Source organism: Camellia sinensis, chromosome 5, assembly GCF_055761805.1.
Source record: "Camellia sinensis isolate YWXY chromosome 5, ASM5576180v1, whole genome shotgun sequence".
Taxonomy (NCBI): Eukaryota; Viridiplantae; Streptophyta; class Magnoliopsida; order Ericales; family Theaceae; genus Camellia; species Camellia sinensis.
In genome coordinates this window covers 15,060,200-15,085,114 of record NC_138965.1, presented here as the reverse complement: position 1 = coordinate 15,085,114, position 24,915 = coordinate 15,060,200, and the positions used below count along the sequence as shown (strand labels likewise).

Genomic DNA, 24,915 nt, shown 5'->3' with positions numbered 1-24,915 from the left:
GGTTTCATTTTTAAGAAAGTTAGGCGACATACTTATTATTTTTACTTATAGTTTACTTAAAATTTGCTCAATGAATCAGGTGATTAGAATTACGATAGATATATATGTCAGAAATAATAAATCAAATTTTTTATTTATACTACTATCACTCTATCTTTGCTTTTTCAATTGGAGCACTTACCAATCAATCTTATTAATTAGACTTATTTATCTATAAATCCTGACACTGTAATTTATTTATAAAAATAAGAGACTAATAAATTTATTAATAGAATTTAATGGATAATAAGTTTCAAAAATAAAATCTGTTAATAATTTACCTTGATTGCTGTATCAAAAAACTCCTCAAACTACTAGGGAATGAAAGGTCACAATCAAGTGTATGAGGTTCTCGAGTGTCAATTCATGTGCTTTATTTATTCTGTATTCTGTTTCTATATATTCACAGATTTATCCAACTTCTTATAAGCACACATAAATCAAAACAGAATCATACAGAATTTATTGAGGATCAATATTTTCCACCCAAACAAACATAATGTTAAATTCAAAATTATTCATATGATGGGAAAGCAAGAGATCGAGAAAACCCACAAAATCTTTAATATGGAGACCTAAGAGGCCCATCGTGTAGCAGAGAGGTAGTTAAAGATGGGAACATGTATTTAATAAGCATTATTAATCATTACAAACATGACAACAACCAATAGTAGCATGTATTTATAGCATTATTAATCATTATAATGATCCAAACACAATGTCACACATTTATCAACCCTAATTTTTCATTAGCTTGTCTACCGATCACCCTTACAAGAACCATGCATCTCTCTGTTTTACATGAACTGAGCATAAGTTCCAAAGGTTTTTATTTTATATTTTGTTCATTCTCACCTCATATTGCTGCCCTATGGAGTGCTTCAAGTCAATTTCCATTTGAATGCGAAGAACAGGACAGCAACTAGAGCTTGGGGAAGAAATGTGCACGCTGGGCCATTGACGATGAAGTCAGAGCATCAATTATTTCATAAAATGTGTTTCCAGATTGGCATTAATGGGATGTTACACTCCTTTCCCTACATAAAGGATAGATTGGCAAGTCTAATGCTACGCTGCTGATGGCTGATTCCCTTACCCAACCGTGACAGGGATGAATTAATTTCTGCTGGTTTCCCATTGAAAGGAAAAGAAAGTTTTGGCTGAAACCACTTTTTCACAACAACACCATTGATTCGGATTTTCCCATATGATTCATTCCCATGGTAAGGAAGCCCCAGCCTCCTCAATAGTGATGCAATTCCCTGGCTTATCCTGTTGACCAAAACCGAACAAACATTCACAACAATATGGAAGTCAAAAAGGGTGAGAAAATGAAAAAAGAAAAAGCGTTGAATTGGGGGGGAAAGGACTAGTAAAAAAATATTCACAGGATGTTGTATGGAAAGAAAATGCTAATTTATGAACCTAGGTTGAGTTGAATGCAGGCGTTTGAGAGGACAGATACTTCCAATTTGTCACTATGTAAATGCCGATATGAAAATTGGGTACATAAATTTATATTTGAAGACTTCGAACCAGCCATCTTGGTGGATAGTATAGCATGTACAAATTTGATGAGAATTATATTGAACATGGAAAAGCAGTCCTTTACACTAATTATATCACTAATAACCACCAATGGGTAATTTACTGGAAAAGCTAATCAAAATTGACAATCATGATTATTTTTAATCCAAGTTACAAATGTATTCAAATTCCTTCTGAAACAATTCTTCAAATTTCATTGGAATTGTTACAATTTCATCCTCCAAGTCCACACATTTCCTATTTTCTGTCTCTAATGGCAAATTATGCCCTTGATTATCTAGGTTAGAAATTAGAATAGCTTGGAATGACATGAGTCCGAGTTGCCCCCAATTCAGGACAGTGAAAATGACTTCACTACATTATTTGATTTTCCCGCAGATGGGTTACACCCTAGGTCCTAGTGTTGAGCAAATCTATAGTTATATGCTTGAAATTGCATATCATGAATTGGCACTTTCTGGGTTTTAATACCCGAGAAATTCCTATGCCCTTCCCTCCCTACCTTTGTCTATACCAACTTGTATTGTTAATCAATATTATGCAAGCTCTTATCATAGCTAAAGCATTCAAATATAAATTCTTGTGAAATCTACTGCATAACATCTCCAGAAATATGTTCAGTTCAAATAATACGAAATCAAAACATTCACAATAGGGAGTATTTAAGGTACATTACAAAGAAGTTCATCTCACCTTCCTGCAACGTTAATTGTTTTCTTTACCGTAGGAGATTGAATTTGTGTCCTCTCTATAGGCAGTAATATGGTTGTATTAGGCAACCTTGCACCTGCACAAAATTTTAGGAGGAACAACCAACGGTGGGAAGTCAACAAACTATACATACAAAACACAAGGTATCATCCATAATTTTTCTTCAATAGCAAGTTAACGGTCATATGACTCGCAAAAGTAAAAATCTTTAGGATAAATTACACTTACACCCCTTGAGGTTTGGGTTTAATACATATCACCCCTTGACGTTTGGAAAATTACACTAACCCCCCCTGTCATTGTAATTATTTAGACGGAGTGAAGATATTGAACTCATGTACTCTCTCTTTTCTTGCTTTGCTTTACTTCCTCAGTTTTTTTTTTTTTTTTTTTTTTTTTTCCAATGTACTAGGAGTTGTTACATTTTATATAAGCAGAGGAGTTTGTGAAATGAGACTATTAACCATAGGGGTGAGAATGTAATTTCCAGAACATTAGGAGATGGGATATAATTGGACCAAACCTCAAGGGGTGTCAGTGTAATTTACCCAAATCTTTAATTACTTGTTTATATTAGTTCTGAATTTTTATTTTATATTTTTGGTATCAACTAACTCAATAAGACAGAAGAAATTTTGATGACGAGAGAGAGAAGAGAAATAAGATTATGTAAGGTGAACATAGCCCAAGATTATGTCTAACTCTAGGAATGAAAAATTAGTGTAGATGGAGTTACCAGCAGCAAGCCGATGCTTGAGACCCTTCAAAACTGTCAATAGGTATACCTGGCCAGTTATTGAGAAGAGTAAGTAAAAGTGGCATCATGATCAACATCAACATGTATCGTCTTTGCATGAGAGAGAGAGAGAGAGAGAGAGTCCTGAATGTCACAGCTGAATGAATGATGTTACAGATATCAGAGAAGTGATTAAAGAAGGAACAACAATGAACAAGAATATTGGTTGCTAGAGATTTCAAATGTCAGTATAAAACTTGCATATATTTAAAAATGTGTATATGGGTATATGGGTATACAACCTCAAAATTTTGAGAGAAGGTTGGTCATTTAAATATGGTTCCAAATTTTGGACTAGTTGAAAGAGAGTGAAGTACCCAAATTTTAATGCTTGGTGCTTCAAAATGCTTGTGTGGTGGACATCAAGAAATTCTGTTACTTTTACGATAAATGAAGCAACACTAGAACTTCCAAGAATAACACTAAAAATGAAAAGGTCACCTCAGCAGTATGAATTGGTAATTTCCTTGCATCAACAACAATTGGACTTTCTTTGAAGGATACAGATGGTACGATTCCAAGAGAAGCAGCTTCCTGAGATCCAGTTATCTATTAGCTAATTTTATGAAAAAGAGTTCAAAAAATAAATAATTAAGATTAGTAGTCACCTAACCTCCAATAATGAGAAAGCCCGAGGATCATATTCTCCAAATCCTTCAACCAATGAACAAAGGTTTGACCTTTTAGGTGAATCAGTATCTACTCCCAGATTCTCAATTAGTCTGTCTCTCAAGGAAGCATCACAAGGAAGTTGCAAGCAACCCAAGAGTTGTGAAAATACTTCCATAGTAGGTACAACACCAGCTATAATTGCTTCCCTGTAGACCATCAAGGCCAAAGATGTCCTGCAGATCAAGTAAGGATATTGTCACCGACTTGCTAAATAATGAGAACATCATACGAAAATTATTGGATAAATTATACGGTTTTCAAGCAAGAAGTTAAACATAGGACATTTTATTTTGACAAACTGATCAACACTGGGACCTTTCATATTTCTAAGTGCAATTAAAGAGATTCTGTCAAGGAATTCAAAGTATTATTCATCATCGTCTTTTTTTTTTGTCCCCGTCCTTTTAGCCAGAGTTATGTACAAAATCACGATGTAATGAAATTTTACGTAAGAGCATTTATGTAATTGGTTTCAGGATCCTTTAAAGCATGCCTTGTGCACGCACATTTCAGATTAAAAGATAAACAATTTAATAATAAAGAAAAGAAAAAGATAAGCTACTAAAGGATTTACTTAAAAAGTCTTTAAGGCTGTGTTTGGAGAAACTTTCCAAACACATTTCCATCCACTGATTTGACTGTGGTGTTTGTTTTGAGTTTTTAAATTATAATTCCACACTCACTTTTGCAAACTACTTTCTAGGCGGGAAAATTTGGCTCACCCGGTTGTCCTCCCGGATGTCTAGCCGGTTGACCGAAACAGTGTTCGTTTTTTTTTTTTTTTTTTTTTTTGCACCTGTTATTTTTATATTTTAAATAAAAAAATATTTCCAATTTTTTTTTAAAATTTTTTATGAGCTTTGAATAGGATTTTGGGTTGTGTGTTTGGTGATGAGCTGTAAGTTTTTGAATTAAATATCATATGTCACATCATTCATTTCAAACTCAATTCAAAACTCTTTTCAAAACTCATAACCAAACAAATTTTCCACACTCAAATCATAATTCCAACAGTCACAAACTCAAAATACAACTCTATTCTCAAATCATATTTAGAAAATTCTACCAAACACTACCTAAATTTCTCCAATACAAAAACTAATGGAAACTTACCATAGTTACAAGAAGCACCTACCATTTACTATCAATTTGTGGCCGTCCTGAGTTGAAAGACAAGACAGGCTCACCATGCATACAAGCCTTCTCAAACCTCCGAAAGCACATGGCTGCAAGCATAGTATATTAAATGCATAACTAAACCAGATTCCTGAAAAGAACGCATAACCGGCATAAACACAAAGATTGATTGCATTCAAAACATTGATGGGCTTTACATGGGAAAGAAACAAGGCCATGAACACTTCCCATGGAGCTGGAAGAAACAAAAGTATGGGATCAAGCCATGAAAAGGAAGCTATTTTTGTCAACCTTAAATGAGACAAACATGAAATTCCAGAATCGTATGGAACTTGTATGTTGCATTTCTAATGTCCTTAGAAAGGGCAGGGTTGCATGACACAATTTTCCCTTCCTTCAGTCATGCAAACTGTTAAAATCCACCTACTCTCCACCTACTTCACCCACTTAAACCTACTCCACTAAACCTAACCCCATAAACTGTAAAATACATAAAAATAAAAAAGGATAAGGTTTAGTGGAGTAGGTGAGGTGCAGCAGTTAAACGCCCAACTGGCTCTGCTCCAACGCATGTATAAGGATGCGCGAGCAGAGTTAAGTGTGCTAAAGGCGGAAAATAAGGAGCTGAAGCGGAAGGCCACCGTGATGTTCCGATTTGGAGGTCCACCGTATGCTGTAGTGGAGGAGCAGGGAGGAGGCAACTTGCTTGGTGGTCTAGGAAGCACGGAGGCAACACCGGCAAGGACCACCCAGGACGGAGGCAAGAAGAAGAGACCGGCGGCAGAGTAGAGAAGGGATGTCGGTGTGTGGCCGTCTGCAGAAAAGAAAACAAAGCCGTTGTTTTTGTGTGTGTTTGTTTGTTTTTTTTTTTTGTTTTTTTTTGTTTTTTTGTTTTTTTTTGTTTTGTTTTGTTTTTTTTTTTTTATATGTGTAAAATTGTGATCGGGGGTGATCCCGGAGATGAATAAAATATGGGTTGGTGTGCAAATTTGTAATTTTTTTTTTTTTTTTTTTTTTTTTTTTTTTTATGTTGGTTTATTTTTATTTTATTTTATTTGCGCTTGGTGGGTGGAATAAATGAAGGCAAATGATGGAGATGACAGACAACATTTTTTTTATGTGGAAAGAAGAAAAAGAAAAAATATATATATATATATATATTTAAAAACAAAAAAGTGGAAAATGTGATGATGGTGCTGGGTGGAAAAGATGTTAAAATATGTTATAATGGAAAATATGTTAAAATAAGAATAGTGAATGGGTGGCCCGAGGTGGTTCAATGCATGTGCTGTTGATATAGACATGAATCCAGAAGCAGCAAGTGGGTCTGACATCACCTTTGGCTTCATTTCATCTTGAGCAACCTTAAAGGACATGAAATGAGGAAGGGCCGAAACCTTGTTTGACAAGGGCCACTGAACTCCTGAACCCTTTGAAAATGCTGAGTCTTTACATCCTTCAGCAGCCTCTTCCTTCACAACAACTACAGAATCTTTAGAATTCAAACCCAAGAAGTCTCTCTCCATTTCAGATTTCAACCAGCAAAATTAGAACCAAACCCAACTCTAAATCCAAGTCAAAGCACTCAAATTCTGCAGATAAAAAACAGAGTAGCAGGTCTCTGCTACTGCAACCACCAAACCCTAAAGCCAAATTCTCCCCCACAAACCGTTTTGGCAGACTAGTAGCTAGAGAGAGAAAGTAGAGAGAGAAAATGCAAAACTCTCATCTGCGAGAATGCTTCTAACTGCAGCAAAAAAGAGAGAGAGACAAGACGGTGGTGATTTTGAACGCCACAGTGGAACTGGACGAGGAAGTGATTTCAAACGTGAAGGAGCTGTTCGAAGAAACTGGGGAAAGTGAAGGTATGTGTAGAGAATTTTAGCGGACTAGTTTGAGGTCCGGCAGGCGGCCAAGGTGAGGTTGCCGCCTGCCGGTGAAGTGAAAATACTGGGTTCTAAACCCGCTCTGATACCAAGTTAGGAGTAGGTGAAGTGGAGGTGGTAGTGGTGTAGTGGGTTAGGTTTAGTGGAGTAGGTTTAAGTGGGTGAAGTAGGTGGAGAGTAGGTGGATTTTAACACAAACCCATTCAAGAAAACAAATAAATGAAAATTCGACACATGCATGGCTCTGGATATCATCACTGAAACAACAGGCTTTATACTTTCCTTGTGTCATTACCAAAAGAATTTCAGGAGGTAGATCACATTCTAAATAGAATTGAATGCAATTTCGGAGTAGTTCAATAACTATTATTGGTGGGCGAAAAAGAATTCAGGCATTGATTTATCTATGGTATTAACATAGCTGGAGTTGATAACATGATAAAAAAATTTCTCCACAGGATGATGCAAAAAGGGTAGACTCAATCAACTTAAAGTGACGCATAATTTTCAATAAACGATAGATAACAACCACTGTTATTTGATGCTCAACCTTAACCCTCAAAAAAAATTCTTCACTAAGTGTTTGTCCCAAAAGCTTAAGATGGTAGGAAATGGGTCTAACAATGTATATATATATCAAGCTATCCAACACCCTCCCGCAAGTGCAACCCCATCGGCATCTTCCACTCGGAGAGACAAACAAAGAACCAAACAAAAAGAGAAGCATACAGCCAAACAGTTGAGCAGAAACAAATGGGAATTGAATGTCAAATGCCAACAAAAAGATTTGAATTCAAGACCTCTCACAACCTAAGCTGTGATATCATGTTAAGTCACCAATTATCCCAAATGCTTAAGTTGTTGGAAAATGGGCCCAACAATATATATCAAACTATCCAACAAATATAAACAGTAATTATGAAAAATTGAAGTCATCACCCCAAATGCAGAGAGCATAATGCATCACAAAATGCTTATCCAAATACATGATGCTACACATGTTTTTGGAAAAGGAAAAAATATATATATATATGTGTGTGTGTGTGTGTGTGTGTGTGTGTGTATGGTAGAAAGAGGGGAAATCGGAAAGGGGATTAATTTCAAAATCCAAGACAAAAACACTCAAAGCAACTCCTTTTTTGTAGAAATTTCTGAAGACTTACCATTCATGTGAGAAAAAAGACAAAAATTAAGTGGTAGGCCAAATATATTAACCCTACCTATCAGACACCTGGACATAACCAGGTTAGGGGCGACACCATCCTTTTTGGCTTGAGAAAGGAGCATAAGGCCAACATCCGCATCATCCTTCCTACACAGGAGTTAAAAGAGGAAAAAAATGCAGAGTTGTAGATTCGTGCGGAAAAATATCAAATGTTAACTGCACTAGTCGCAGATGATAATAAAACTAGAGCAATTACTTTTCACTTGCCACTAATAGGATGGAGTATGTTATGGTGTTTGGGTGCAAGCCAACCCTCTTCATTTCAGAAAAAACCTCCTGAGCCTTCTGCAGTTGATTCCCGTCACCTGCAGTGAAGTTATTTGCTTTCTCAAATAATTTCCGATAATGCGATTCCAATCAAACAGATCAATGCTTTCAATTAGACAAAAGAGTTAAAAATCAACTTTTATGATATTGCCCAATACAGCTTCTATTATTTGTGAGAAAATCCTTCTCAAGTGTTTTGAGATTAATTCAAAATCTATGCACATCACAGTCAAATTAGCTAACAAACTATTTTTATACAATATATTTTAGCTCATATATTATGATGCAGTTTTTGAGCTGTTGCAGGTGCAAGAGCTCTCCATAGAACAATATGACAAGTTTGCATGTTGTTAAATACCTAGATGCTAACCATATTGACCAGCAATAAATATTATGAAAGCTATTTTTCTACATCCAATACACATAGTTCTGTAAGAAATTAAAAATGAAACTAAGGACAAGATTCCAGAACCAACAACACATACTCAAGAAAGGGAGTGCTAGCATGAATCCTGTAAGCCAATTGCACTCTATTTAGGCTCATTCTTTAAATTAAACATGCACATCATGTCTTTGCTTAATCCATAACTACCTTAATTCACATTACTTCCACTCACCCTAGTAACAAGTTCAATACAAATCATGCAAATATTCCTTTTTGTCTTATGTTACCTCCACTTCTACCTTTTTCCAATCCAAATCATGCAAATTACAACTCAAATGAATCACAAGGAACACTATTTTGTCTCCTCTTCTTTGACCACCTGTACTCATTAATAGCTGCTATTGCATTATCAGCGGTTCAAATCAGTTTTCTAAGTGCTCCTCATGTTAAATTTAGTACCCTGTATGGTTCATCTTTACATCTCATAAACCAAATAAAAAACAGACACCAAACTTCCTTAAATGAGGGAAATTATTCTGCGTTCCCCTTCTCATAGTTTTCATACTACATGTCATGCGCTATATATTCTTACAAGCAAAACTCATACCAGTTCATGCCAATTTATTAGGCTATATGAAGAAAGCTAAACAAAAGCTATTACACTTACACAGGGCAGTAATCAAGGCATTCATTGTTGAAACTGTTGGTTTCAGTTTAATGGACTTAATATCCTCATATAGTTCCAGCGCCTTCTGCCAGTTTTTCGCCTGAAAATGGATTGCATAATTCCATCATTCTCATAGCAAGTTCTACAACATAAGAAATTAAAGAAGGTGAAGTGCTTGCACAAGCAGTCTTTGAGAATAAATGTACCTAAATATGTACCATGCACGCAAGTCACAGGCTAGACAAAATGTCTCAGCCATCTTGTGAGGATCTAACTTGGAAACATGCCAAGGGTCAATACCTTGACATTGAAAAAAGTCTGGGCCCAAACCTTAGAATCTGACTTCAGATAAAGATTATCATAAACCTTTAGCTTATGTCCTACTTGATTTCTTAGCTAATTTTTTGGGTAAACTACGAATAGATCCTAATAGTAGGACTCAATTCCCATTAAATCCTAGTGAAAATAAGTGCTAATAAAATTGTTGCTAAAAATAATTTTTTGTGACGATTTTTTGCATATGCCGCTAAAAATTGACAATTAGTTACTTTTTTTTGTTACAGTTTTACAAATTGTGTCACTAAAACTTACAATTAGTAACGTTTTTGTGTGACAAATTTTTCAAATTGTCGCTGAAAGTTGAAAATTAGTGATCTTTTTTTGTGACCATTTTTATAGACTGTTGCCAAAACTTATAATTAGTAACATTTTTTGTGACAATTTTCAAACTACCGCTGAAAATTAACAATTAGAAACGTTTTTTAATAGTGTTTGATGAAAAACACTATTAATTATCATAGGACCTATTGGACAATAAGTCCACCTATTAAGACCTACACGTAAGTCCCTCTTATTTTTTTGCTACTATATATGTCAATACAACATGTACAAAAAGCTTCATTCCACTGCCAAGATTTTTTACACGGTGGACAAAAATTCAATCTTCCAATAAATATATGATAACAAATTTATAAATTAGTTAATCGAACATACGTTGCTACAGGCTCCCATCAATGAGCTATATGATATGGTTCCAATATGTATCCCTTGCTTCCTGGCTTCTCGTAGGATTTCAAAGGCAGCATCCACCTTCCCAGCATGCCCCGCAACATCTATTAATGCACTGAGATACATCTGTATGAAAGATTAAAAATTTTGAGTAATCAATCTCAATTTACAAACATATATTGGCATTAATATCAACCATAGTATGCTAGAGAGAGAGAGAGAGAGAGAGAGAGAGCAAAAAGACAAACCAGCCTAATTTGACTGTCATGTTTGGGCCATTTGATGATACATTATGATCCCTTTCTTTCTTCTATTTTGCAACCAATTATTTAGCATGATTACCTAAAGCATTGGTTATGTCAATGATCAATTTGTTGGTCATATGTTGACCATATGCTGCATTATTAAGTGATCTCTCAAATTTTGATAATTTAATAGGCAAATTAGGTCATCAAGATAAGTTTAAATTATATGCTCTAAGCCACAATTTGATATTATCTACTAATGGAAAACTCGATACCTATTTCATGGTCAAATCACAAAATCTCTTACCTGCCACTCAATTAGTTTGTTTATTTGACCATCTATTCACCTTTCTCATGTAAATCAAACCATCAAAAGACAGCTTATACATAATGAAACCTAAGTCTCCATTTCTCTGTGAACGCTAACTCATCTCAACGTCAAGAGATCAAAAACTTCTAACAGACGAGTAGTGTTGAAAGAAGTACCTCATCAGGGATGACTCCTTTTCTTGTCATGTCACTGTACACACTACAGGCAAACTCCCAATCACCAGTCTGGCTGCAACTATTCACAGCAATGGTGTAGACCTCTGGAGTGCCCTTGATCTTGTATTGATGAATCATATTGTATACTTCCCGTGCCCGATCAACCTATAAGCAATCCTTCATAAGTTGTTGATTGAAATATGGTACGAACAAGATATAAGACTTGAAGTGATCATATAATAGCAAAAAAGAAGATAGATGTCTCCGAGGGAAAAGTAGACAAATCTCACCTGGCCAGCATTTGCACATGCCTTTATCAAAGCACCAATCGTGATGTGATCAGGGTCTATAGGCTGTATCTCTGCTGTCATTTCAGCTAAGACATCAAATGCACGATCAACTGCACCTGATTGACCGCATGCTGTGATGAGTGCATTGAAAACAACTCGGTCTGGCTTCACATTCTACTGCACACAAGATGTGATCACAGTGAAGACTTATTTAAGATTCCAATGCAAAATTAAATGATGCAACCCACAATCATGTTTCCAACCAAAATTGGCAAGTAAAAGCAAGATTTAGAAGGTTGGAATACATGAGTATAATACTGAAAAAAGAATACAAAGTCAGTTGCTAAAATCGTACCTTAGACCTCATTATGCCATAAGCACCAAATGCCTTGGCGACTTGCCCAGCTTTGGCACAACCATCTATAAGAGCCCCGTAAGTATGAACATTTGGTTCCACTTCAGCATTGACCATTTCATGAAAAACCTGGGGTGATAAGTTCAGAAGTTTCAAGAACATGACATGCCAAAACGACATATGTCAAGATATTTTAGTTTTAGGCAATATCCAGGAAGTAAAAGATGTCACCACCGTCAGGCCATTATTTTTTATTTTTTTATTTTTGCAGAAAACAAAAACAACTTATGTTTCAACATTTAATTAACATTCAGACATTAAAAAAGAAGAAACTCATCCCAATTAGGCACTTTAGACTCGTTAAGTAGAACATAGCCATCACTGCACGTGCAATCAAAGTAGAAATAAGTTTTTTCCCCCTACTTATTGGTACACCTGCTCAATTATCGGAGGCGTTGTGGTATGAGAAGATATGTTGAATGGTTCAACACATATGGCATTACTGATTCATCTGTTTTATGAGCATGGAAATAAAATAAAATTATTTTCGCTTGCTTTCACAAATGGAAAATATGTTAGTAAAATTTCTTGCGTCTACATGAACCAAACGAGTTTTTTTTTTTTTTTTTCTTCTTCTTTCTTGAGTTCTTTCTATTGAAGGATATTAAAGAAAGTTACTAAATCTTATATAAAAAGGAACAATAAAAATGATAGTCCCAAGTGAAGCCACCAGTTCACATTACATTTAAACAAATAATATCAAATGCAACTCTCTCACTCTCTTTATTTATTTCTTTATTTTAATTTATGATCTGCTTTAAGGGCACTCTTGAAAACCTAGTGGTAGATCCTTGATAACACGAGGTAAAAAATTATTATAATAAAAAGGTAGTGCGATACGAAAATTTCCTAAAACTGGCCCTCGGCCCACCCAATTCAAAACCAGGCTTGGCTCGATCTAAAGGGCAGTAAAAAGCAGTAGTAGTCAGGACAACCCAAATTACATTTCAGATTAACCTTTCATGCTGATCTCAGACCAGAAAAATTATACCCATTTTGGAATAATCTACACTAAATCTGTAGCTAATCACCTGATGTACTTAAAATTTATCACAAAAACCTAAGCATTTTGAGAGTATGATTCATTGATTGTTGGATTGTCTTTTGATATTCAATTCTGATTCTTCCAAGCAATAAAAGGTGGACTTTTTAATCTGTACAAAGCAGAATTTTCACCCTTGATGTACTGCATTTAGAACAGAACCCTCCAATAACAAAACAATATAACAACATGGGTGTGCTAACAAAAATTGCATAACGTGACAAAAAAGAACGCAGAAACTAGTCAGCAAACCTCATTGAAAAGTCCAAAGAATTTATAGATAGTAGAATGGATATGGCCATACTTTGAACATGGCATCAACTTTTCCACTTTTTGCACAAGTTGATATCAGAGTTGTGTAAAGTTTACAATCAGCTATCAGACCAGCCTCCTGAACAAGTCGCATAACCTCAAAAGCTCCTGAATGTGCAATAAAAGAGTTGAAATTTATGTAATATTGATTGTTATTGATTGTTGTGTATATATTTTGTACAAAAATGCCTATTATATAGGAGATGATTCTGGAGTAGGTGAGGAGTGAGTGGTGGAGAGTAGGTGAAGTGGAGGTGGTAGTGGTGTAGTGGGTTAGGTTTAGTGGAGTAGGTGAGGTGGTAGTGGTGGTAGGTTTATGGTAAATTCTAACAGCCCCCCGCAAACTCAAGGAGGATAGAAACTAACCAACTTGAGTTTGAAGAGAGGAACAAAACAAGAAAAATACATAAAAATAAAAAAGGATAGGAGACACTGTATGGTCGTGTCAGACCATTGGTGAAGACACTGAAAGGTGGTGTCATAACGTTGTAGAGGACACTGTATGGGGGTGTCATAACTTTGTAGAGGACACTGTATGGGGGTGTCATAACGTTGTAGAGGACACTGTATGGTGGTGTCAGACCGATGTAGAAGACAGTTTATGGGGTCATGTCGGACCGTTGTAGAAGACAGTTTATGGGGTCATGTCGGACCGTTGTAGCAGACAATGTTGTGACAGTTGTTGTGACAGTTTACGGAGTCTTGCTGGACCCTTGTAGAAACTAACCGGAATCAATGTCGGGACAGTTTACAGAGTCTTGTCGGACCCATGAAGGAGCTAACCGGAATTAATGTCGGGACAGTTTACAGAGTCTTGTCGGACCCATAAAGGAGCTAACCGGAATCAATGTCGGGACAGTTTACAGAGTCTTGTCGGACCCTTAAAGGAGCTAACCGGAATCAATGTCGGGACAGTTTACAGAGTCTTGTCGGACCCTTGAAAAAGCTAACCGGAATCAAATGTCGGGACAGTTTATAGGGTCATGTCGGACCGTTGTAAAAGGTTGCACCATCAAAAGGTGTGCCCAATGTTGTCAAAAGGCGTGCCATCAAAAGGCGTGCCATCAAAAGGCGTGCCCAATTCATCAAAAGGTGTGCCGAACATGATAGCGAGGCACGTGGGCGTCTTGGCTTGCGTGCCCGTTTGTCGGCTGGTGGCAAGAGGCGCGCGATGCGCGTGGCTGCCTCGGCTATAAGACGGAGGCTGAGACTGAGGCAGAGAAAAGCTGCGAAAAATCTCTGAAAAAAAAACTTCGTTGTGCTGAGAGAGAGAGTCTGTAACACTCTGTTGCGAGAGATATTCTGTAACACTCTGTTGCCCAGAAAATGGCTTCATCGTCTTCCCGTGGACTGCTCACCCTCTTTCCCGACCTCAACGAGTCAACGAGAGAGAGAACTGGTGCGGTGGCACTGGAAACTCAACCAAGCGCCCCGGAGTTTGCTCCGTTGAACTTTCCGATGCGGTCGGTGGAGCAAAGAATGGCAGTGCAGTCGGATGTGGAGGCCAATCAGTATACTCTGAAGGCATGTGTGGAAAGCATGACGGCGGTCACAAACTTGTCGAACCGGCTGCAGAGTAGGACAAATGAGGTGCAGCATTTAAACTCCCAGCTGGCTCTGCTCCAACGCATGTATAAGGATGCGCGAGCAGAGATAAGCGTGCTAAGGGCAGAAAACAAGGAGCTGAAGCGGAAGGCCACCGTGATGTTCCGATTTGGAGGTCCTCCATATGCTGCAGTGGAGGAGTATGGGGGAGTGATCATGCCCAGTAGAGTGGGAAACACGGAGGCAACACCGGCAAGGGCCGCCCAGGACGGAGGCAAGAAGAAAAGGCCGGCGGAATAGGCGAAGAAGTGAGGTCGGTTGGTGGCCGGCTGCAGAAAAGAAAACAAATTGTTTTGTTTGTTGTGGTTGTTGTTTGTTGTTTTTTTTTTTTTTTTTTTTTTTTTTTTTTTGGATGTAAAATGGTGATCAGGGTGAGCCCCTGATATGAAAAAAATATGAGTGTTGGGCAAATTTGTAAATTGTTTGTTTTTTTTTTTTTTTTTTTTTTTTTTGGAAAGAATAATAATAAGAAAAATGTAGTAATGGGGAAGAGGCAATTCCCGTCGGTGTGTTTTTTGTTTTTTTTTTTTTTAATAAAAAAAAATAATAATAATAATAAGAAGAATAATATGGCGCATTGAACAGCATGATGGCTTTGGTGGGTGGAGTCTGTGGGTGCTGTAGTTAATATAGTATAATAAGCATATATTAAAATAAAAGAAAGTGGTTGGAGAGAGAGAGAGAGATAAAATGCCCATGTGCATAGGTCTGCCATGTAGTAAAGGCTGGTTCCTCTCAAATTTGATCTTCTTCCAAGGGCCATCACGTAGACATGTGAACTGGTCAGAAGAATAACCAGCATTGACAGGCAGTTGTTGGGATGGATTAGAATCAATTGTGATCTGTTCTGAACGCCAGAATGGCAAGCCCAGGGATTGGTGTAACTGCTTAATGAATGATGCTTCCAAAGCATCAAGATATGAATTGTGCTTCTCATCCGTCCATGCCGTGCACGGTGCCACATTTGTATTCCGGTGAATGAAATCCTTGGAATGATCGACGGTTACAGAGGAAGACTCCAAGTTGGTCCAAGTCAACTCACTCCGGCGACCGTCCGGAGCGGCGAGATCTGGCGGCGGCTCCGGCTGGAGATTCTCTGCCATGGCGTGTTCGGACAATGCAATAACAACCTCTAAATTTAGAGGAACAAGCCCTTGATTCAGCAGAGAGAAACCCTCGCCTGGTTCTTCTTTCCTCTCGGTGTGAACAAGTTTTAGAGAGAGAGAGAGAGAGAGGCGGTCCATGAGGAGAGGGAAAGAAAGCTGCGGGCTACTCACTGGTAAATGTGGCAGCGGTATGTGTAGAGGTCCGGCGAAATAGATTGAGGTCCGGCGGGCGACCAAGGCGAGGTTGCCGCCCGCCGGTGAAGCGAAAAATAGTAAGTGCTTAACCTTGCTCTGATACCAAGTTGAAATTTATGTAATATTGATTGTTATTGATTGTTGTGTATATATTTTGTACAAAAATGCCTATTATATAGGAGATGATTCTGGAGTAGGTGAGGAGTGAGTGGTGGAGAGTAGGTGAAGTGGAGGTGGTAGTGGTGTAGTGGGTTAGGTTTAGTGGAGTAGGTGAGGTGGTAGTGGTGGTAGGTTTATGGTAAATTCTAACAAAAAGCAATAGAAAATTTGAAGTATACCAATGTCTCATATAGAATTTTATAAGCTATCCATATAAGGCCTAATACACTGAAATTAAACAATCATACCCTCTGAATCTTGAGAACTTGCACAGACAGACATTAGCATATTAAAAGTACTCAGAGTTGGATTTGGGATCATATTAGTGAAACGAAAAGCTTCTTTAACAGCCCTTTTCCTTTGGCAGTTTTTGAAAAATCCCGTATGATAAATCTGAAATCAAATTATTTGATAGATTAGCAACAATGACATAGTATGTCAAAATCACAACAACAGAGCATTCAGTAAAAGGTGAAAGGAGGCAGCCTTGCCTTGTCCATATCCAGCAAACCCTTTCTTTCCATATCTTCAAGCAATTCCAAGCAGTCAAGTAACCTGATAAGCCAACAAATTGTTCAAAGATAAGCTCTGAAAATATAGAAATTAAAAAGGAAAAATTCTAAAAGAAATGCTTTCAACATTGAACTTCTTTCAAATGTTATTCATTTCAAGTCAAAACTTGTGGTTCAAAAGCATCAATTTCTTCCATGTAATTTTATCAAGGTGACAAGCACATGTAGTTTTATATGTCAATGTGACAGAAAGTTACCTCCCATCTTTCAGCAAACGATTGTAAGCACTGATTTGCCGAGAAGGATAATGTTTGTCATTGACATGCGTGCCATTTGGTTGACAGGGCAGGGGAGAATATCTGTGGCCATCCTGAGGTAGAATTCTTCTCTCCTCTCTAGGGAAGCGCTTGCTTTTTCCTAAGTCTGTACTTCTGCGGGGAGAGCTTTCTTTATAACATGCAAGAGGTTTTTTTCCTTCAATGCTCTCTGAAGAGACAAACTTATTTTCTGTAAAGTCGGAACAAAGAGACATTACAAATTTGGAAACTTTTTCCAAGTAATATTAGTCAGAGGATTCAGAATACGGCAAGAAAGGATTATGCTCAACTACGACCAAAATTGAAGTATGATCAGATAACTGTGTTTATATGTCAAAACCTGCGGTATGAATGAAGTCATGTGTTGACAATTTCACTCCAGTAGCCGTAGATTTCCTCATTCGAGAAGAGAAACTATTGTTATCTCGAAGAGCGACATGAGCAGACAACATCTTTCGATCATTCAAGTTTGTCATAGATTTCACTGCAGATTGATTTGTCTCATAAAATGTGTAAAGCCCTTCACGGCCAGATTCTCTGAAGATACCACCATAGCTAATGATTTCACCCACTTCACCAAGTTCACCAATTGGTCTTTTATGCTCATCCACCTCTGTATGCATATAATTCACAAGACCAGTAGCCGCACTCGACTGGGTTTTAACAATTAGTGCAGGCAACTCAGACGCACACTCAGTTTCCTGAGCACATTTTTCAAACTGCAATTTAGGAATTTCTCTCATACAAGGAAGTGGCTGTGCCACACCTGATTCAGAGAGCACAGGAAGTGGAAAAGATACACCTGTGACTTCAGATTCTCTTGTGGACATAGAATCACTAACACTAGAAGTAATAATATTAGAACCAGGAGACTCTAATGTGTTAGTTATGAGAGTTTCTTTAGACATCAAAGCAGTTTCCAGAAGTTGAGGCTGCACCAGTTCATCCTCATACTCGTGTCTGCTTTCCCTCATTTCCTTCACTGCATGTTTGCTTTCGTTGGTAGACATCAGTCTTTCAGGATCAAGAAAACCCAAACTCTTATTCTTAATTAACTGATTCATGACAGCTCTGACTTGTTGAGAAATCTCCAGAAATAGCGGACCTGATACCTGAAAGATTTACAGGAGTATTAGACAGTTTCTAGAATTTAATTTATCTGAGGCTGAACCCATCTAATTACCATTGAGTTTTACACTCACATCAATCCTTGAAACCGGTAGTAAAAAAAAAAAATGTTTAATTTAACTGAGCATATAGCCTTTGACAATGCAAAATGGCGCAATAAAGGTTTCATGTATACAACGGTTTGATTTTGTTATCAATTCTTGAAACTCCAACAGATATTTGATTCAAGAAGCTTTTTGACTTTTTATTTGATCACGTAAAAGCTAGTAAGGCTTCTAACTTTCAGATGATGTCAAAATTCTAAACTTATTGTAATGTTCCAACAAAAAATATTTCAAATTTGGTATCTTTTCTTGACTCTTTCTTGTTGGGTGTGATTCACTATACAAGGTAGAAGCCTACTATTCAGATTTCAAATTCAATTTCCAACTCTTCCAATGATTCTCCCCTCCTGTGCCATTTTATAATTTATGGGACATATAGACAACAGAAGTGAGGCAACAACCCATAGCTAAGTTTTGCAGTCACATACCGCTTATGCACACATTTGTGTAATACAATGCAAAGTTGTTATGGTACATTACTGAGCCAAAGATAACTGGTATTAATATAAAAATTCAAACAAAACCCTAACGCTATGTTTAGATCCTAGATTTATGGAGGAAAAGGAAAGGAAAAATATAGGATAAGAAACTAAATGAAAGAAACCAAATTTATGTATTTTTTTGTTCGCTAAATATGAGGGGGGAAATGAACATGTATTTTGTATAATAAAAAAAAAAGTAAATTTTCATTTTGCCCCCCTAAACTTCAAAACTCAACCATTAACAACCTCAAAGTATTATTTTTATTTTGTTACAATTAACCCCTTCTGTTAGGATACTGTTAGGGATTTATACAAAATCAAATCATATATAAAGCACATGACACTTTTTTTCTTTGACAAATAAAAAAGCACATGATACATTTATTAAATTTTTAGAATAATAATGCCCTTACCTGATTCTGTTTGAATTTTGTCACTAAGATAAGGGAGATAAAGTACAAATGGGACCACTAGATAATGCCCTTATCTGGGATCCTATTTGCAGTTTGTCACTAACACTCTGTTTGGATCGTGAGGTGAGGTGAGGTGAGGTGAGGTGAGGTGAGATGAGATGAGAAAAGAAATAATTGTGGTTTCTCACTTAGGTGAGAAAAGAAAAGAAATGATTATGGTTTCTCACCATTATGTTTAGATGAATAAAAGAGAAGAGAATGTGATTTCTCACCTATCCAAACAAAATAGAGTAAATAAGAGAAAAGAAAGGAAAGTGTTTTATTTCATTTTACCAAAATAACGTTCCATATTAATACGCTATTTTTTTTAATTTTGGTATTTTAGAATACTTTCATTAAACCCAATTCCTTTCTCACCAAATCTTACCACTTTTGGCGAAAAACAAAACACAAGTTTGGTGAGAGTCCTTTTCTCACCATCTCTCATCATTTCTCACCATTGCTTTAAACAAGTGAAGGGTTTCATATTCTCACAATTTCTTTTCTTTTCTCACCAAAACCCTCCATCCAAACAGAGTGTAAGATAGGAGAGATAAAGTACAAATGGGATCACTAGATAAATGTATTATTGTCCTAAAAAAATCAATAACGGGTATTATTGTCTTAAAAAATCAATAAGTGCCATGTTATGAAGTACGGGTGCGGGTACCAGTACTGGTACGAGTACGATATAAGTATTCCAATACGGCAAAATCTAAAAAAAAAAAATGGGATACGGGTATGGCTGGTGCACGTCAATAAATTTTTTATTTTTTATAATTTATAGTGTGAGATACAATCTACAAATCAAAGTTCAATACCAAAACTAAAATGAGAAATTACAGACCCAAAAGAAAAATCATAGTTCAACAATACCAATACCAAAACAAAGTCTATAAGCTGTTTTAATGCCATTAAATACGAGAAATTATAAAATAAGGTTTCATTCCAAAAGCAAGCTAAGCAAAATTTAAAAACTCGAAGCTTTATTTTTCACTTCTATCAACTACATTATTGAATAATATATCTTTCATCTCTGGCACATCAAGTAAAAGATTTTGATTTGCAATTTCAAGTAAATAAGAACACTCTAATAAATTAAATGTATCCCCACCAATGTCTCATAGCTTGGTGTACTCTCGATGTACTCATGGAGTACTCAACTGCCAAAGAATGTATAAAAAGTAACCAGTGAGTATTTTGAGTACCCGGTATGCATGTAGCCCTATCAGTACGACTACCAGTTCCCGGTAAGTATCCAGTACGAGTATGGCAACATTTTCAGACTACCCGTGCTTCATAGGCGTCACGTGATTCACACATGACCTGATTCCATTTAAATCCCGCTATAGAATCCTAACAAAAGGTGTTAAGTGTAACAAGATAATAAGTTGAGGTGGTTAACGGTTGTGTTTTGAAGTTCAAAGGGTCAAAGTGCCCAAAAAAAAAAAAAAAAAATCGTCTTTTGGGTTCCCCGTGAAAATTAGTAATTTCAATTTTTTCCCTAACAAATGCAAAATTCCAAACATAACATAAAAGTTCACCAATCCCAGTTCACAACCAACATTGAAAATAAAAAATAATCTACAATTGAAAAGTGAAACAGCAGTAATGTCAGTTCCAATGAATTGCAAAATACGGATACAGAAACGAGTGTATATTGAATTACCCGAGTCTGTTTCTTCTTTCTCTTGGAGTAATTTACAAAGACGACAGCGAGGGCTGAAACGGTGACCAGAGCAACAACTATAAGAGTGGAATGCGAATCCAGAGAAGCTCTGAAGAGAAAGCGAGGGGATCGAATGTGGAGCCCTAGTTTCTTGCATTTCCTTCGGGAGGGAAGGCCTGGTGGCCTCAGTCCCAGAAATTGTCTGGGAAGGGATCGAAATCGAGAAGGACATAGCAAAGAAGAAGAAGAGCAATAGGATGAAGAAAGTGTAGGGAAAGAGATTAGGGATAGACTGTGCGATTTTGCAGAGAGACTTGGGTCCATAGAAGAGAGTGAAGAGGGGGTTTGTCGTTGAGTTGAGAGGATAGAGAAGATACAAGGTAGAGGTGGTTATGAAGTGGAGTGACTGAAGAAGCAATGTGGTGGTTTCGCCAATCCGTTTGTTGCCCACGTGGCATCAATGCTGTTTGTTATAAAATGTGGACATTTTTTTACAATATATATATATATTAAAATAAAAATAAAAAATAAAAATATATTATCAAATAGAGTTAATTATAAATGTATACTGAGATTTATTTAAAATACAAATTATCTCATGTGATTTGGTAAAGAAAAATACTTGAGACAATTTATCACTTTTAAAAATCACCACTAATGTTGTATCTGATAAGTATTAAATTTTGATTTGTCACAAATTCTATTATGTGGGATGTAATCTTAATATGACATGTCATTTAAGAATAATAAATTAGAGATATGTAAAATTGCTGTTTTTTAAAATAACTTTCGTCCATTCAAGTTTATAATGGCATGACAAATTGTTACTTTTATTAATAAATTATTAAATTAATTAACAGTTTTTAATGATATTTTTAATTAAAAATTTAGATAATTTTATTATTGTATAAAAAATAGTTAGAAATTTTATTTATTTAGTTAAATTTAAAAAAAATAGATAATTTTATTATTGTATAAAAAATAGTTAGAAATTTTATTTATTTAGTTAAATTTATTAAACAATAAATTTAAAATTTTTAAAATTATAAAAAATAATTAATATTTTAAATAAATTCAAAGAATATATTTATAATTTATCCTATTAAATAACACAATTTGGGCCATGCAAAGAATTTCAGAATACGATGATTTGGGGAACGGATGTAACATGAAAATGTAAACTTTCGTTATCTTAGATTTGTTTGGACAGAATTTTTTTTTATATTTTTTAGTGTTTACTATAATAAAAAATCGAAGTTAATAGAAAATATTTTTTATAATTAATGAAAAAAAAAATTATTTGAGTAATAAATATTTTTTATTTTTAAAAGAGGGCAAATTACCTACACCTCTCTTGAGATTTAACTAAATTACAGATTCTTCTTGAGGTTTCAAAAATTGCATCTCGCTCCTCAAAGTTTATATTCGTATAATAATTTAACCTCTATCGTTAACTAAACGTTAACAATGGTTAACTAACATCACCAAAATATAAATTGATTGATGATATTGGCCCTACTGAAATCCCTTTGATAAATCAACAAAATTTATAAAAAAAAGATTACGTTAGATGGAAAAAAAAAAAAAAAAAGTTTTCAGAACCATATTTGATTTGTTGTTTAAAAAAAAATTCAGAATTTTAAAAAATAAAATAAAAACTAATTTAATAAAAATAAATATGAAAAAATATATTTAATTTGTAAAAATTATTTCTAACCACTCAAAAGATAAAATTATATAAAAATAATATTTATTTTTTATTTTTTAGTTCTTAACCAAATTAATTTTTAATTTTTTAAAAAAAAATTTAAAAAAATTCTAAAAATCAAACTAAACATATTCTAAGAATTTTCTAACAAATCATTTCTTGTATTTTTAATTTATTTAATTATTAGTTAATTTCATGATATTTTCACCATCTGACACTACAATATATAAGAGTTTTAAAGAATAATTTTTTTGATCTCTAAATGTGAAAATTTTGTTGTAAAAGACATTTAAGGACTAATTTCTATCGTCGTGAAGATAGTCGTCTTGAAAAGTCAAAAATAAGGTTTTTAGTAATAAAATTTTCAAAATGTCAATAATAAATAGACTTATAGGAACAAATAATTTATTCTCAAAATGGTTTATTTTTTGAGACAAAAAATTTGATATCAAAAAGATAATGATTAATCACTGTTCAATTTCCATTTCTAAAAATATAATGACACTTTTCGCAACAAAAATATTTAGTTTCCTAAAAATAATTGTGTCCTTAAATTTTAGTCTCTAAAACCTTAATTTTTTGTGGTGTAATAAGTGTTTTTTCATTTTAATTTTACATTTCATAATTTATTTAAAAATGATAATTTAGCCAAACCTCAAAGAGAATCTGTAATTTAGCTAAATCTCAAGGAGTGCAGGTAATTTGCCCTTGTTTGTTAAAAGAGTGCTGTTATTAGCACCTACCAAAATTTTTTGGACCACAATCCTAAACCCTAAATTTTAATAATATTTTTTTGGACACCCCACTTATTACCAAATCTACCCATATTCATAATATTTTCACAATGAAATGCACACCCACCTAATTTTTCATCCCTCTCATTCCCTGACTCACTCAATCTTCAGAGTTTGGAGCTTTTGTCCAGTACAGTTCCTCCGACCTCCCCATTGCGTAAGGATGGTAATTCACTCTCATATCCTTCTTCACTACTGTCCCATCTTGCAACACGTCGTTCTTTAAAGCTTGCTTTCCGTCAATGGGGATGGGTGGGTAGGGTCTCATGGTCTCGCTCAACGGCGCATGTGTGTAAACCATGTCTTTCACTTCTTCGTAAATCGGAGCTTCGGATTTCTCATTGATTTCTTTGAGAATCTCAGTTTCTACATCTGAGTTTTTGGAAACAAGCCAGAAGAACCAAATTAAAGCTTTCATCTAAATGCCTTGAATTCAAGAATCTCGATAGGAGATCAACAGATTCGAGTGATGATTTTGAATTTGTTTACCACTGTGTAGCCGAAAAAATGTATTTTGTTCAGAACTGTTTTGTCGAACAATAATGATCCTGTCAGTACTGTATGTCCGAACAAAATTTGTTCATCACTGTGTAACTTGAATTCATTCCAATTCACAACTTAAAATAACATGAATTAAATCCATTCAAAATACATAACTTAAATCCATTCCAATTCACTCTTTTCCATTCTAAGCTAGTTTAACAAAGAAAATTACATAACTGACTATCTGCATTAATGTTCGGAACCTATGTATTGAACAAAAGGATTATGCTCAATACTGTATTACCGAACATAATTCTAACAATCAGCAAGCCAATACCAAACAGCTCGAATGAAACAAGAACGACCGAAAACAACCGAGAATGTTAATACAAGACAGATAAACTTATTAATGAAACGCCGGTCTCACTAGAATTGTTGTCCTCGTCCTCCATTGCTCTACACAGTAAAATAAGTGATGAAGTATACGTTATACTTGAAGCAAAACTTTTAAGTTCAATAGCGTTGATGATAGTGATGAAGATGACACATTCAGGATTTGAGATGATTATGAAAAATAATAGATTTAGGGTTTATATTAGTTGATTATGAAAAGTAATAGGTTTAGGTTTACAAACATGGAATACGTATAGTTGGAGTTAGAGGTAGGGGTGGGGGTAGGGGTGGGTGTCTAATATTATAGAGTATTAGTTCTTATTGATAGGTGGGTGTTCCATTTAATAATGTCTTTTAATGTAATTTTACTTTAGGGTATAATTGTAATAAAAAAAATTATAAAATCGGGGGTCCAAAGAATTTTGACAGGTGCTAATAGCAGCACTCTTGTTAAAAAGACATTTTAGTCAATTTATGATATCTGTTAACGGGGAGCCTCTATTTACCCACCATCAATTCTCTTATCCCACACCATTTCTTTATTCACACCACACAATTTCTCAATTCACACCATTAAATTCCTCAAACACCATTATCTTTATCATTTTTTACTAACCAGAACCTTAACCCCAACCACTTCCACTGCCGGCGCTGGAGCCTTCTCCCTTAGCCGTCAC

General features: G+C 35.4%; 1 protein-coding gene across 2 annotated transcripts; it reads right to left on the bottom strand.

Moving 5' to 3' along the window:
- Positions 1–694: 694 nt before the first annotated feature.
- Positions 695–21,260, bottom strand: MRL1 (Pentatricopeptide repeat (PPR) superfamily protein). Of its 2 annotated transcripts, none has more exons than XR_014329160.1 (19): positions 20,861–21,260; positions 17,366–18,137; positions 16,966–17,215; positions 16,688–16,751; positions 16,445–16,589; positions 13,124–13,239; positions 11,718–11,846; positions 11,363–11,536; positions 11,073–11,237; positions 10,327–10,467; positions 9,334–9,433; positions 8,211–8,319; positions 8,010–8,101; positions 4,902–4,992; positions 3,708–3,939; positions 3,536–3,628; positions 3,035–3,191; positions 2,281–2,374; positions 695–1,311 (listed from the first exon to the last, which is right to left on the bottom strand). XR_014329160.1 is itself a non-coding variant. In XM_082868279.1 (19 exons), exons 1-19 carry the CDS (start codon positions 21,182–21,184, stop codon positions 1,077–1,079), a joined length of 3,375 nt encoding a protein of 1,124 aa, XP_082724405.1. In that variant the 5' UTR covers positions 21,185–21,258; the 3' UTR covers positions 695–1,076. The 2 variants fall into 2 exon arrangements, 1 of the variants encoding a protein (XP_082724405.1); XM_082868279.1 differs by having other exon boundaries at positions 3,035–3,083; positions 20,861–21,258.
- Positions 21,261–24,915: the final 3,655 nt, after the last annotated feature.

Bases quoted from the DNA above. Each gene is read 5' to 3' on its own strand.
- MRL1 (XM_082868279.1), bottom strand. From the start codon at position 21,184: ATGGACCCAAGTCTCTCTGCAAAATCGCACAGTCTATCCCTAATCTCT. The intron at 4,993-8,009 runs GTAGGGTTAATA...CTATGCTTGCAG, and splicing joins TATGTCCAGGTGTCTGATAG to CCATGTGCTTTCGGAGGTTT. The intron at 3,940-4,901 runs GTAGGTGCTTCT...CTTGATCTGCAG, and splicing joins CCACAAATTGATAGTAAATG to GACATCTTTGGCCTTGATGG.